Source organism: Typha angustifolia, chromosome 5, assembly GCF_048772165.1.
Source record: "Typha angustifolia cultivar Huaian chromosome 5, ASM4877216v1, whole genome shotgun sequence".
NCBI lineage: Eukaryota > Viridiplantae > Streptophyta > Magnoliopsida > Poales > Typhaceae > Typha > Typha angustifolia.
The window spans coordinates 4,831,523-4,847,008 of NC_133243.1; the positions used below are offsets into that span (position 1 = coordinate 4,831,523).

The 15,486-nt window shown below is 36.8% G+C and overlaps 2 protein-coding genes across 2 annotated transcripts; both read left to right on the top strand.

Annotated features, from left to right (window-relative positions):
- The first annotated feature begins 4,463 nt into the window (after nucleotides 1–4,463).
- LOC140760466 (ethylene-responsive transcription factor ERF003-like) lies at nucleotides 4,464–5,625 on the top strand. Its single transcript, XM_073097436.1, has 2 exons — nucleotides 4,464–4,675; nucleotides 5,038–5,625. The coding sequence occupies exons 1-2, from the start codon at nucleotides 4,590–4,592 to the stop codon at nucleotides 5,423–5,425; spliced, it is 474 nt and encodes a 157-aa protein (XP_072953537.1). The 5' UTR covers nucleotides 4,464–4,589; the 3' UTR covers nucleotides 5,426–5,625.
- Nucleotides 5,626–12,293: 6,668 nt separating this feature from the next.
- On the top strand, nucleotides 12,294–13,881 carry LOC140760548 (uncharacterized). The gene has a single exon (XM_073097548.1). The coding sequence runs from the start codon at nucleotides 12,473–12,475 to the stop codon at nucleotides 13,667–13,669; it is 1,197 nt and encodes a 398-aa protein (XP_072953649.1). The 5' UTR covers nucleotides 12,294–12,472; the 3' UTR covers nucleotides 13,670–13,881.
- The last annotated feature ends 1,605 nt before the right edge of the window (nucleotides 13,882–15,486 follow it).

A 15,486-nucleotide genomic window follows, 5' to 3' on the forward strand; every position in this document is an offset into this window, starting at 1 on the left:
CACATGCAGCTTCTTGTACCCATCAAAAGCATGTCTACTCCGCTGCTTCCAAACTTCCCAGCACGTGGTCACTATCAGCGCCTTAGTGAGACCATCCTCCCCATCCTCCCCCCACGCACCCCCACCCATGATGCTGTCATCTAACCCTGTTCAACATTGCTCCCCCACCTCGCTATAGTTTGTCACATCTTCGCCACTAGCTCCCACACCTCATTAGCGAAGCGGTAGCCATACATTAGGTGGTCCTTTGTCTCAACAAACAGTCCACAGAAATAGCACAAATCATCACTCCCTATCCAGAAGGAGTGCAACATTACCTTCATCGGCAGCTTGTTCCAGATTTCCTTCTAGCAGAATAGTCGAACTCTGGGTGCTACATGAAGTTTCCAGAGAATTCGCCATTCCCGCCTCTATTCCTTGCACATGGGGTTTGAAAATTTATAAATAGATCCCGCCTTCAGAGTACCTGTTTGGTGTGGCCACCATATCCATTAGTCAGTGCAAAAGGCATTGGTTAGCCTAATGGCCGCAATACTATAGGCCAACTGCAACCCCTGGCCGAATGATATCGAGATCATCAACCTCTCTCCTCTGTTTTAGCTCAACCACTGTGAGATTCTCCTCCATAAGGTTTGGATGAATGACCCACGGTTGCCACCTCCAAGGAACTGACGAGGTCCACGGGTCATCCACTGCACTCTTGTCCCTCTCGTTGCCAATGAATTTTCGGCAACCCATCATGAGCTCTTATGCAGTCCGACACAAGGGCCGCTGTAGCTGCGATGTGTCTTTCCTTTTGCATTGCTTCTAGGGATGGAATGCTCCATACTTTGCTTTCATGATTTGGGACCAAAGAGCACCATCGTTGTCAAGGACTCAGAACACATGTTTCCCCATTAGGCCCCATCTGGCTGCGACAAGCTTGCGCACTCTGAGCCCGCCAGCACTTCGTGGCTACGTCACTATGTCTCAGCTCATGAGGTGGAGACCCTTCCCTCTCCTATTATTCTAGAGGAAGGCCCTTGCCACCTTGTTGATAACCTCAAGAATGGTGTTAGGCACCCACGAGTAGTCGAGCCAATAAGTTGGGATCACCATTAGAACTGCATTAAGGAGTGTTAAGCGCACGACCATAGAGAGGCAATTTCTTTTCCACTCGGCCAGTTTCCTAGCAACTCGCTCGACCAGCCAGCCATGCTCTCTCACACTCAAGAGATGGGTACCCCAAGGTACATGAAAGGCATCTTAGCCACATTGAGACCTAGCATCACACTGAACTGTCACACCTCTTAGTCTTGGCTCGATCTAGTCTGGTAGGAATAGCTCTGGTTTTGTCGTGTTCACCTTTTGGTTGGTGATCTCTTGATAGGTATGGATACAATCTTGGATCACCATAACCAATAGGTTATCGGCAAATAAGAGGTGTGACAGTTGCACTAGTAGATCGCCTCTAATAGCTTGGAGTTGGGTTTAGAGTTGAGTTTGGAGTTGACTGAGTAACATGGCTAGGGGATCCCCACTGGTTTCGACTGAGGGGAAAGATGTTAACCTGGGGAGTGAACCACCTCCTCAATCGAGTTTGGTGGGGACGAGTACACTAAGGCGCTCCTGGGCGTTGGTGGCAGCGGGGAGTCTGAAAGGGAAGAGAGGTAGCATCCTTGATGAAATCTTGGCTAGGCTAAATATCAGCATTTTTATTAAAAAATACTAAATAATTCAGCACTTTATTAGAAAAAGATGATATATATAAAATGCTGAAAAGCTAAACATATTATTATTAAAACCACTAAATAAGAATGATATAGGTAGAAATATAAATGTAACGTTATAACTTTGTGCTCGTTTATCTATTTTAGTCATAAAATATATCATCATGAAAAAAAAAATCATAGCTCTTCTAAATTTTACTTTCTTTTCTTCTAATACAATGCTCAACTCTTCGACATTCTTTAATATAAAATGCTGATACGATCAATGTATTACTTTTGTCCGGATAAAATACTGAAGTTATAAGTATTTTATGTAGAGACCCATATGTAGTATTAAGTTTAAGGCCGCATCTATTTGGAGAAATAAGTTTGACAATAGGGCTAATTTGGCCAAAAACTCGTATACTGACCTCAAGTCAGAAATAGCTGCAGGTAGCTGCAGGTGAGAGAGAGGATTAGAGGAACTCTCACATGGTTGAACAGTTCATTGCCTTTCAAAATTAGGACGATTTCTAATTTATTTGTGATTCTTACTTAAAGGCTTTTCTATTACTTTGAACTCTTTATAAAAGCCTATAAATATAAAGGGAGAGTAGGAGAGTTTAAATATAACACAACAATATAATAAGATAGTATGTGAGATGAGTAGAGGGCAAAATATAGATGGCATTTCTATGGATATAGCTCATATTGGATGAAGTATATAAAATTCTTGTATCTCTTGTATAATTGCTTCTGTATTAATTTATATATATATATTTGACATTCTTTTTGAACTCTTCCACTTAGAATATGAATGAAATATGTAGAAGTACTTTAATTTTTAATATAAAAAAGAGAGGGCTAATACTAGTATAAGTTATTATAATATTTAGTTCAATACTAGTATAAGATAATAATTATATTTAATATGATATAAAGTTAATATTAAAAAATTAAAGTATAATAAAATTATATTAGGAATTAATGATATTTTAAACTAAACGACGAAAATTTCTTTAAGTATATGTTAAAACAGTAATAGTAAATAGTATTTTTTTTCTAAAATAAGATTATTATTTATTATAATGGTGGACTTAGAATACTTTATATATCTGTATTATGAGAATATAATAATGCACTACAGGGTTATAAGTCTGCACTCTATGTAAAATAATCATGCACTAGAGGATACAAAAATGCACTACATAGTAATATGGTGTTATAAGCATATATTCTATGTTAAATAACGATGCACTAGAGGAAATAAAGAAGAGAAGAGAGAGATAATCTTAACTATAGTTGATGTGAGATGTAATTAAGTGTATCTAATTTATAGACAAAATAATAATTGTGAGCTATTATTAAATTATTTTTTAATAGTCGTATAGAATAAAATACGAGAGAATGATGAATTATTATACCAGAATAATATAACTTATTGTTTTAATTACTATACCTAGAATAAAAAAAACTTATTCTAAAATAAAATTGTTCCTATTCCACAAGTGAATAGAAGATTTATAACGAGAGCAGAGGGTGGCAGTGCAAAATACAGAGGGCCTGAGCCTTGGTGATTTCTTTGTTACATTCTCAATCCTCTTAGCCCAATATCGAGTGGAGTATATGAAACTTTTAATATCTTTGGTGTAATTGCTTTTGTATCTATTTTCTTGACGTTCCTTCTCTTGAACTCTTGCAGCACCGCACCAAGTTCTTTTTTTTTTCTTTCTTTTTTTCGAATAGAAAGCTGGATTCAGCTATGTCTATCCCTTAGGCAGGGATGAGACATTGACAACAATAAAGTTACATAACTTAGATAGATGGCATTCGAAGGTCCCAACCTAACCGAACCCGAGCTACCCTTACCGTGTTTGGCCGCCCAGTCCGCAGCCTTGTTACCCTTGCGTCTAACATGTGACACACGGTGATTTACAAAAGAGCTGAGTAAGGCTTTACACTCGGCAACTACTACCGCACCATACTAGGTGTAAGGGTAAATTAAAAAGAAAAGCATACGGAGCTCAAGTCAGAAATAGCTGCAAGTGAGAGAGCTAGGAATCCTCACTCCTTGCCCACTTTCTTTATTTTTTTTTCTTCTTTTTATCTCTTTCTTGGGGATTGATTGTTTAAAGGAGAAAGCAGCGTCTCCTCTCACATGGAACGAACAGTTCATGCTGCCATTACCTTCCAAAGCTATGCAATCCACATCTCTAGATCTGTCTGCTGATCTAGTCTTAATTCTTTGAATATGCTTGCTTAGGTTTCCTTTCTTCAGGCAGCATGACATGGGCATGCACAAACTCCACATCCCAAGGTTCTAAGTTTCTAACTTCTAAGTATGCATGGACTTCTGTAGGTTGTGAATATTATAAAGTTCTTGGGGGCATGGTTCATTGAACTGAGTAGATAGATAGCCCAAAAGGGGAGTATTGCTAATGATAGCTCTATTTATATTAAACATATATAGAGTGAAAGAGAGAGTTTACATTGACTTAATTAGTGATGCAAGAAAAAGTCCTAGAAGGGTTAAATGGATTGTGTTAGAATTACTGCATTGGAGTTAAACCCATGGGAAAGCGTACACCTGTGAAAAATTAATATGGAGATGAAAACAAGGTGGTAAAGAGAGGAATTGGATGAACAAAGAGTCCTTGTGGGACCCAAAACTAAATTTTGGAGTAGAGAATACATTACATTGTGGGCCCACTTCCTCATTAACAATCTACAAGTAGCCAACCTCTCTCTCTCTATTCATCCTCGTTAACACTTCCATTTCCCCCCCTAGACTGAGAAGCTCTCCCTCCCTATCTCTATCTCTCCCCCTTCCTTCCACTTCATTGCCAATACAAAGAAACTTACCATCTTCTTCTTCTTCTTCTTCTTCTTGTTCTAGATCTCATGGCTAGACCGCAGCAGCGGCGATACCGCGGAGTTCGCCAGCGGCACTGGGGATCCTGGGTCTCGGAGATTCGCCACCCTCTCCTGTAAGTCAATTGAACACTCTCTACTCCATTGTCAGTAGTATACCAACTCATATGTACTACTAGTTTCACTTGCAGTAAAAATGATCTTCTATTGCCTCGTTTACATTTTTCGAGCCTTAGAAAAAAAGAAGAGAAAATTCTGATGTTAATTAGAGTTCGTTTTGATTTAATTATAAATATTAAATGCTCAAATTATCCGTGCATTATCTCTGACGAGTATGTCAGGCATTTAATGTTGTCTCTTTTTATAAAGAGGAAATATAATAGGTAGAAAAATTCAAGCTTCTTATTATTTACGATGGTATTTTTTTAACAACCAGTAGCCAACCATGTAATTAAATTAAGAAGGTTCATTCTTACAGGAAGACAAGGATATGGCTGGGAACATTTGACACAGCTGAGGATGCAGCAAGAGCCTACGACGAGGCCGCGAGAATAATGTGCGGCGGCGCCGCCAGAACAAACTTCCCTTCTCCACCGTCGTCGTCGTCGTCGTCGTCGTCTTCTACCTTCTTATCCGGCGCTCTCACCGCGAAGCTGCACTACTTCAACATGGTATCACGAAACATTAATGCCATTGACAAGAATAGCTTGGAGAGTAGCGCTCGCGATCGCAAGAAGAGGAGCAAAGCGGCGGAAGAGAGTGGCAGTGCTAGAGAGGTGCAGTTTCGTTACCTTGAAGACCATCATCACATTGAGCAGATGATAGAAGAGTTGTTTGATTCAAACCTCTCCATGGAGTTCTGCTGATCTCTTTCACACATACTACTCTCATGTTATGATCTTCTCATACACTTATCCATTCCATGTAAACTGAGTTTCTCTATATTGCTAGTATTAATGATGCTGCAGTAATCTTTCTAACTAGGAGTTGGATTTAATTAGTTTTTCAAGTTCTTGTCAGAGATATAGAGGTTTATAGATAATGTATTAGAGTCTTGTGGTAGGAACAATGCTATCCTTATTCAATAAAATTTTATTTTTTCACATATTGTGAACGATTTGAGCTGAAACGTCTCAGACTTAGAGTAACTTTAAGTGTGACTTTTGGTGAGATGTCAAGACTCACGAATTTGTGAGATGGCATTCATCTATCAAATGTGAGTGTTGATGAGACGTTAAACTCTTGATTAGTAAGTCCCCATATCCATCTATTTTATCCCATTCTTGAAGAGAATCACCTGACGATCTCTTATCGACCATGCTAATTAAGTTGCAAGACTAATTGTTTAATATACTTAGCTATATATACACAGTAATATAATATAAATAGAATGTATGGAGCTATTATCTCAGAAGTAAAAGTGAGGTTTCAGTTACTTAACGGGCCAACCCTTAGAAAATCTATAAAGAAGGTTACTTAATGAGAATCCATAACCTCTACAGTGGTCCATTCAGCACAAATTATAACTAGAAACAATTCCTCTAAGAGTAGGAAAACATCACATATTTCTTTAATAATTTGGAGAAAAAGAGTTAATTCATAAATACAAGTCAAACATTTCGTCTGCTTTTCTTTTACTTGACTTTAGCTTTCCACAAAGTATCCAGGCCAGAAAGAAATTTGGTTTATCTTTGTCTTTTTCTTTTCTTTTGAAAGAGAAAGTCCATTAGACTGGATTTATTCATGCTCAAAAATTACATAAAGCTTCAAGAGGTGGGCCGGACTAGGCTTCTAGTTTATCATATGAACGAGTGAGTATGAGCACTTCACCAAAGAAAGAAGATTAAAAGAAAAGGAAAGAAAGAAATTTGACTCAATCTATGCTCTCTAGGATTGCCTCTGACACTGTAGAAGTTTGTCTTGGTAAATCATGAGAAATGGTCTAATTTTATGTAGAAATTGTCTCAATGGCATCCGCACTTTTTGATCAAAAGCACTGGAGTGATTCATTCTCTCATCAAAACCCTTTCCATGCAATAAGAATGTTGTTCATCTCAAGTGAGAAAGTGGAGGACTGCAGCTTTGAAGTTTCTCACAATACAAAGTCTCTTTACCTCTGCCTTTGGAGGAAAAAGAAGAGGAAGCGTGTAGAAGTTTTCTAACCCCATTCAGAGGAATGGAACTTTACATTGGCTGCTTCCTTTTGAGTATTCCAGGGCTCATCTAATTCACTTTATATTAGACTTTAAAAGATGAAATTTATTTTTCTATAATATAAAGCTAGTTTATGTTTTTGAGTTATTAATTGGTTAAGGAAGACAAGAAAGCTTCCTTTATCTAGAGGTACCCTATTAATTATTATGCTTCTTTAACTTGTAGAATAAGATTAATTCTAAGAGAATTATTCTAATTTGTTATATTAAAAGAAGAGAACTAATACCGGTAAAAGTTATTCTGATATTTAGTTGTATATTAATATAAGTAACAATTATATTTGATGTGATATAAAGTTGATATTAAAGTAATAGAGAATATATAGTAAAATTATATTAGAAATTGATAATATTTTATACCAAATGACCAAAATATCCTTATACTATATACATAATATATCCGCACTATATGTTATATTTTTTTAGTACTACCACAACATCCATGCATTACCTCTAAGGTGGAGAAATAACATCTTAATACAGATAAGAACCCTGCACTACAAGTTAAGAACCCTACTCTATGGAAATAACCTAGTAGTGCTAGTAATGATCTTATTGACTGTATTTATTTATAATTTAGTAACTAAATATAAATTTTTATATAAACTTATTTTAGACGGCTTTATCCATATTCGATAACCAAATAATAAAATGCAAGTAAAGTTATAGATGCATCTTATTTGCATTTAGGAAATGTATAGTTATTTTTTAAAAACCCTTATGCATAAACCAAATGAGGCATTTAGGGTTTAATTCTAGGCCAACCTTAATTAATTAAGTATAACTTAAGCTTGGCCTAATCAGAGCATTTGCTTTAGCCCATCTTGGGACATCATTAGCCCAAGAGCCAGCCCAAGCCCAAAAATATTTACTATTATACACATATATTTCTATATTTATTTCAACAAAGCATTGGAATTTTAATCTAAAAAATATATTGCGATAATTCAACTACAATTCGGATCTCTAGATACAAATTGCTTACATAATAGCTATGATATAAGAAACACGAATATGAGATATGGATATATACAACATGATATGAAAATAAAGAATAAGATACTATATGTTTATGACAAGATAAATAAAAAGTCACAAATGATAATGCTGATACATTAGTTTTTCTCCAATGCATTTACTTTGCAATTTTATGTATTTTATTTCTGCGGCGTATGCAGAAATTTTTAAAAAATTCATATGATAAATTTGGTGTCGGAAACGTGTCCTAAGAGTATCTGCGAAATTTATTTTTAAACTTTTCTAAAGGCTAAATATTTCTTAGAAGTGTCTTAATATGCGTTCGACATTAGTGTCAAATAAATGTCGGACACAAACACGATATGCTATTTAATAGGCTTCGTGAAGCAAATTAATGCAAGAAATGCATGCTTTTGGGGAATAAAATGTAAAATAGAAATATACAAGCCGAAAGCCTAGGGTGTCAAAGTTACTAAACTAGAGTTTTGTGGTGCTAAACAACTCTTCTAGAAGAGACTTAGCTTAAGTAAGTAGGACAAGTTAGTAGAAAGAAGAACATGGTAAAAAAAAAAGAAAACTATGATTGCTTGAGTGAATTAACAATAAAGTAATTAAAACTAGCTTTTGAAGTTGTTGGAAGTTTTAGTAGACAATATAAGGTTGGTTAGTAACCTTAGGGTTTCTTGTTCCAGAATCTTAGCATTATATATGACTGAATTGCATGCAAAGGCAAGTTAGTTGCTTCCTGATGTAGATGTGGAAACCTCCAAAGAGACACCAACCCTGGGAGTTGTTTGTGCAAACAAATGTTTCTGGTCACTTTCTAGATTCATAACAAATCTATGGATCTAAACTATTCTATTTGGATTAGATCTATTATACAGTAGATTTATAGACACTAAATTGCAACTATTTCAGCATGCACGTATAGTATCTATCGTTCTCGTGGATTGTCTTAGTCCCCGTTAACTTGTAGAATAAAAATAGTCTTATTATTGATATAATAATTCTTTTTTTCTCCTCTCTCGTTTCATACATCATTTAATTTAATAACAGTAGTAAATTACTAATTTGCCCTTTGATAGGGCAATTAGTATTTCTCTTTCTAGGGAATTTTGTTCTTTTGATTTAAAATCTTACTAATTCCCAATTTTATATCACATTAATTCTAATTATAATACTACACTAGAATAGCTTCTATTGGTATAAGCTTTCTTCTTCTACTATAAGAAATTATAATAATTATTCTAGTATTGATCTTATTTCACAAGTGAAAAAAGCGTAGAAATTTTGTCTACTCAATGGATAGGGACTCAGTTTAGTCTAACCTATGTGCTAATCTAATGATCATGTACATTCGATAGCTCTAACTGCCACCTGGTCAAGTAATGTTCCCTTTTGACCGCGATTGAAGCGACCGAATACTAATAAAGAGAGGAGAGGGGGGAGGATAATGGCAAGATGCATGTCCTTTTCCTACCACAACTTTGCTCTAGCTGGCTTGTTGATCTCTATAAGCCACATCCAAGTGCTCACAATGTGATATGGTTGTTGAGATGTAGAAGTCAATCAAGAAGTAGTACAATATGAAGTGTACAATTAAACCTAACCAAGATATATTTTTGAGGATGATGTTGGTTAGGGATAAAGATGAAGCCATGGCACATGGGTGGTCTAGTTTAGATTGTGAAAGTTTCTCTATGTCACTCACTCACTCTCTTTCTCTCTCTCTCTCTCTCTCTCTCCCAAAGGGCATATATGGGGCCTTTGATATGTCCATAAAGAAGCAACTATGGGAAGTAAAAGAGCAATCCCTATTATGGGGGCTATGGCTACTTTGGTTGTGGAAAGAGAGGGATAGGAAGAGGAAGGAAAAGGGCAATCCATGTGAGTTCCCTTGAGGGAGAAGGTCATGTCTTTGGGATGACAGCTAATGTCATGGGGATTAGGATAGCAATGAGGTTGGCAAGAATTGGCTATCCAATGTCCTTGAATAGGACTCTTTGTGTACCCTCCTCCCATTCTTTTAACCTTGGAGTATTAATAAAGCATAGAGTTTTCTCTTTTTCTTTTTATTTTATTTTATTTTAACCTTCTCTCATTTACATAATTCTTAAGCCTTTAAAAAAAGCTTCTGTATAAATTATGCGTACTCTATTATAGAAAGATGTGGATCTAGTGTAGAAAATTAGTGCACTCAATTTTGAAGAGGTCGGTCTTGTTATTAGTAAAATTTAATAAGAGTTTTTTTTTGTGCACATGTCCTTTGTTGATTCGATAGAGAAACTTTCGGCCCTCCTCACATTTGCTGATATATTGACCGTGGATATCTAACAATCTTGATTATACTCATTCTAATTACACAGATCTCTTGTATTCATTTTGGGTATGATAAGAATCATCGTATACATATAGTTGTCATGCATCTTATGCTATGTGCAATCTCTTGATTACTGGGGTAGGAGCAAACCATACTTAAAAATGAGATTAAATTATATTAAGGTTTGATCTATAAACAATAAACACTTCCTTGAAAGAAATTTATAAGACTGTGTTGTTTGTTAGTAATCATAACGTATATAATAAATGATTGAGGTTAATAATCTTATTCTTATTCTGATATTTTGATTATCTTAAATAAAGAATAATAAAAGTTTCTTCTTGATACAAATACTAAAACTATTCCTAAAACAATATAAGCCGAAAGAGTTTTTGACCAAACTAATCATGTTCCAAACTTTATTTATTAATATAGATTGCCCCTCATATTTATTACCAAAAGGGAGTCTATTTCAACGTAGCTTTATAAAATATGCTGAACTCATAAGCATTTTACTTTTATAATAGAAATGCTATCAAGATAAGTGTTTTATATAAAAATAAAAATTTAACTTAGGCAGTTGGAATATTAAATTAAATAGATTCTTATAAATAAAATGCTAAAATATTCAGTGTTTTAGCATCAGATAAAAATGTCGAACTAATCAGCGGTCGGCTAAAATCGTTTTAATGCTACAGTGAAATAGACTTTCTTTAATAATAAATTTAAATTTAAAGGAATAATATATTTTGGTAAATAAAATTTAAAACACGACTAGTTTTGGTCAACCACTCACAAATAAGCCCTAGAATGGATTTATCCTAACCATCAATCCATCAGCATTAAATTGTTGACCATAAAACAAGGAGCACACTAAATTGGCGGCTTGAAATCTTTGAAGCTAAGAGAGTGGGGATTGGTGCCATAAACACACGACCAATCTCACCAATAAGTCTAATCAGAGGAGCTGCCAAAATCTAACAACTTTGATTTAATCATGAATTTGTTCAAATATTTCAATTGTGAGAAATTCTCTAATACTTTTAAATAAACTTCATTAAATTATAAATTAATAAGAAAAGAAATATATTTTACCTCCTTGTAATTAAACTGAATCTTAAAGTACATCATTGAATTTTTAATTATGTCACTTAACTCTTTTATAGTTCTAATCTATGTGTATCATTAAATTCTCTCTTATTATTTTATCTAAGACTAACAGTGAAATAATTATTAGTTAAAACAGTTTTCAATTAAAAATATATATAAAAAAGAAAGATTGAGATGAGTCATTGGGTCTTTTTATCTTAAAATTATCATTTGTCAGTGAGACAAGTGATACAACCAAAAGTCCATACATTCAATCTATGTAAATTATATTTTTCTTATAGCTGGAGATCATTAACCAATATCTTGTTTCTATTGCAGCTGTATACTCTTTTTTGGCCTTGAATTCCACTGTATCTAACTACACCAGAGTCTCACAAATAGATTCTTTATAGTCATACAAGCATTAAATAATGTCTAAACTCAGAAGAATTTTAAGGAAAACATTGTATTTGATCACATTCTATGTGTTCAAAAAGGAAGCACACAGTTTCCCTTACCAAGTTAATCAGGTAGAATCAACTGAGATCATGGCGGTCATAGTATTTGAAATCTTTTCGAAAACATCTTGCATTTTGCTTTTATTATCGCGACACTATATTATATAAATATTTATTATTCGACCGCTATATTTTGGTATCTTTGAAAAATACAATGTTAAAATTTCCAAAGTAAAAATTCAAGTCAGACCACTAAAATTGATTTGGTCTCCAGACATTAAACCCAATCCCTAGTTGACCCTTCAAACCTGCCTATGTACTACAAGGTCAAACCCAACACCAACTTTGACCACCATTGCCTCCCTCATTTCCTAATCATAAGAATCTTAGAAAACTTTCACCCAGTCTCCACACATCCACACCAAATCAATTAAAACACCACCCCCTCTTCTAAGCTAATCCTCTTCTCAGAATTTCTTTTGAATTGAATCATCTATTATTAAAGTAATTAATCAATCATCCACCTCTCTTAGTATGAGATTAGTATAAGGTAGGGCCCACCTCCTCCCCCCACCAATTCTTCCCTCCCTGCCTGTTACGGTCACCGACCCGGTGACTTTTACCGTTGCTAATCTGGCATCTGGATATTTATTATAAAATACCCTCTTTCTCCTCGGATTTATTTCCTTTTATCAAGCAAAGAAACCACTCCTCTCCGTTCCACACCAAAAGCCATCGTCTTCTCTCTCTCTCTCTCTCTCTCTCTCTCTCTCTCTTTCTCTCGCCTTTTGGTTTTTTGATCGCTGAAACAAGATTAATACGAGAATCGGAGGAAGACCAAGAAGGGGGAAGACGATGCCTGACCCGATTCCGACGTGCTTCCGCGGCGGCGAAGCGGCGGAGGAGGCGGCGGCGGCGGAGGCGACGACGACGACCTCGGTCTACGAGACCCGTCTCGGTCTGGTGGCTTTAACTTGGTCACGCAACGTCCTCGGCCTCTCCCTCCGCGTCGATCTCCGCGTGTCGCCGGACAAGGAGGAAGGTTACTACGACGAGGAGGAGGAGGAGGTGTTGAGGTTCCGAATTCGGCCATGGCTGTTGTGGAAGCGACGTGGGGGGAAGCGCTTCGAGCTCAAGGACCACCCCAGCCGCCGCCACGTGCAGTTCATGTGGGACCTGACGCGCGCCCGGTTCCCGTCCGGCGGCGGCGGGCCAGAGCCCACTTCCGGGTTCTTCGTCTCCATGGACGTCGACGGCGAGATGGTACTCGTCGCCGGCGATCTCCGCGAGGAGGCGTACAAGAAGACGAAAGCCCAAAGGCCCACCAACCCGTTCTTCTCCAAATACCCAGTCCTCATCTCGCGGCGAGAGCACGTCGTCTTGGGGGAGTCCACCTCCGCGAAGACGTACAACACCACGGCGATCTACAACGGGAAGGAGAGGGAGATCTCGATCGACCTCGGCGGCGCGAAGGAGAAGGAGAAGGAGAGAGGCGATTCCGGGATGTTAATCTCCATCGACGGGAAGGTGGTCCTCCAAATTCGGCGGCTGAAGTGGAAGTTTCGCGGGAGTCAGAAGGTGGAGGTCGACGGCGGCGACCGGATCCAGGTCTCATGGGACCTCCACAACTGGCTCTTCCGCCCCCCGGAGCCCCCGTCTCAGGGTCCGTCCCCGACGCCGCAGACGGCGGCGGTGTTCGTGTTCCGGTTCGAAGGGGACGGGGCGGCGGAGATGAAGAGGTGGGAGGAGGCGGAGGAGGCGGAGGGGTGTTCCGGAAAGAAGGGAGGAGGAGGTCTGGGGGTATATCGAAAGATGGTTGGGGGCTATTTCGGGAAGATCAATGGGAGGAATTGGAGCGAGAGTAGCAGCGGAGGTGGGGAGAAGAGGAAAGGGAGGAAGAAGAGGCTGGTGAAGACGAGCTCGTCGTCGTCGATGTCGTCGATGTCGTCGAACACGAGCAGTTCGAGCGTGATGGAGTGGGCGAGCGCGGAGGAGGTGGAGATGCAGAGGGGGCAGGGCTTCTCCCTCTTGGTGTACGCTTGGAAGAGATAGGGGTATTTCGGTAATTTTCAGTTGAACAATGTATGTCTTGATGAATTAGTTTCTTTTCTTTCTTTTTTGGGGGGGTGTTTTGTAATTTGTGTTAAATTGAATTTTTTGGGGTTTGATATAAAAAATGTCAAACTGATAACTAATTTGTTGATGGATACATATAGCTGAATAAAGAGTAAAACAAAAAGGAGATATTTCCCAAGATTTATTTTATTTCTAGCCTGAAAAAAAAACCCTTTATCTCCTTTTTTTTTTATTTGAAGGGATTTTATAATTTAATTTATATTTAATTTTTTTTTATTTTGGATGTCATAATTCTTTTTATATAATTAAAAAAAAAACTGTACATATTTGCACATCAATTCACACCTCAATTTGTGATCTTTAATAAAGTCATATGACTAAATAAAAACACTATTTTATGCTTCAGTCTGCAGTAGTAAATGTAATCTGATGATGTATAACTAAATTTTGAAGAAAAGTGACCATAAATTCATTTTAATTTTACATTCAAATGACAAAGTACATATCTTCCCTTTTCTGTGACATTCTTGGTAGGATTTTAGTGATGGTTGTTTGCACAAACCTTATATAATGCCTGGAGTAGCAGTTTCTCATTAATGAGGGTTGAAGCAATTAATAAAGAATCAAACTCATTGAATGAAGTATCCTCTCACTCATCTTAGAGGTGAACAGTGAACTCATTCAATTGGAAGGAGTAGTTTGGATTCAATCTGGGATCCAATCCTTAAAAATAAAAGTCTTTAAATCATATACCTCTCAATTGGGTCAGTGAACACTGCATGTGAGGTGGGGCATCCACCTTTGGGCCTCTCTTTTGACATCTTCTATGTGTGTTTTGTGTGTCTTTTGCTTCTCTCTTTCTTGCCAGTCTTCTCTTTGCCAGAAGAGAAATAGAGAAAGAGAGAGAGAGAGAGAGAGAGAGAGACAGGTGTGTTAGATGTACAGTTTGACTGTTGATTTATTTATTAGGGAGGGTTAGCTGAGATGCAAACAGAAGGCAAGATTAGATTCCATGTCCTTTTGAGTTGGCTGTCTTCATGCATATCTTAATCTTATCTTTTCCAATCAAAATTTCCTGTGCATGGAAGTGGATTGCAGAGCAGAGGTGATTCATGTGAAGGGGATCTTGTACTTACTTGTTAGTCCAAGCTTTTTACATGGTATGTTTTGTTTATTGAAGTAATACATTAAAGGGTTTAATCTAATAGACACAAGTCAAATTAGTTGGATCATTTGTTCCACCTAAATTTTTTATTTTTTTTAGTTTGAAGATATCTTAAAGACTGATGGCATGAGGTAGAACATTTCTTCTTTTTATATTCAAAGTTAGTGGATACATTTGGTCAGTTAAAAGATGGCTTAATACTAATAGCCCTTTTTAACTATTTCACATATATCTTTTGAATATATTTTTCACCACATACACCCTTAATCTAAGAAAATTCTTTATTCAGAGAGTAAATATAGTTTTATTTTTCTTAATTGAGGGGTCTAGGTGGATATATTTCTTTGTTCAGGAATCCTATGGAGATAATAAAAAAAAGTTTAGATAATATACATGGAAAACTATGATAGTTCATTAGGATTAAGTATAATTATCTCTAAAAAAATTCAAATTACTCATACTTACTCCTATCAACTTTCTACATCCAACTAATTTTAAGTTCAGCCCTATATTTCTACTCCTCGCTCTATAGCTCTGCTAAAGTTTTAGCTGCTCTTTTTCTCCTCTTTTCTAAAGGAGTCTTTTTCGTCGTCGGTTAGCGTTTCTCTCTCCCTTTTCTCCTAGCTTG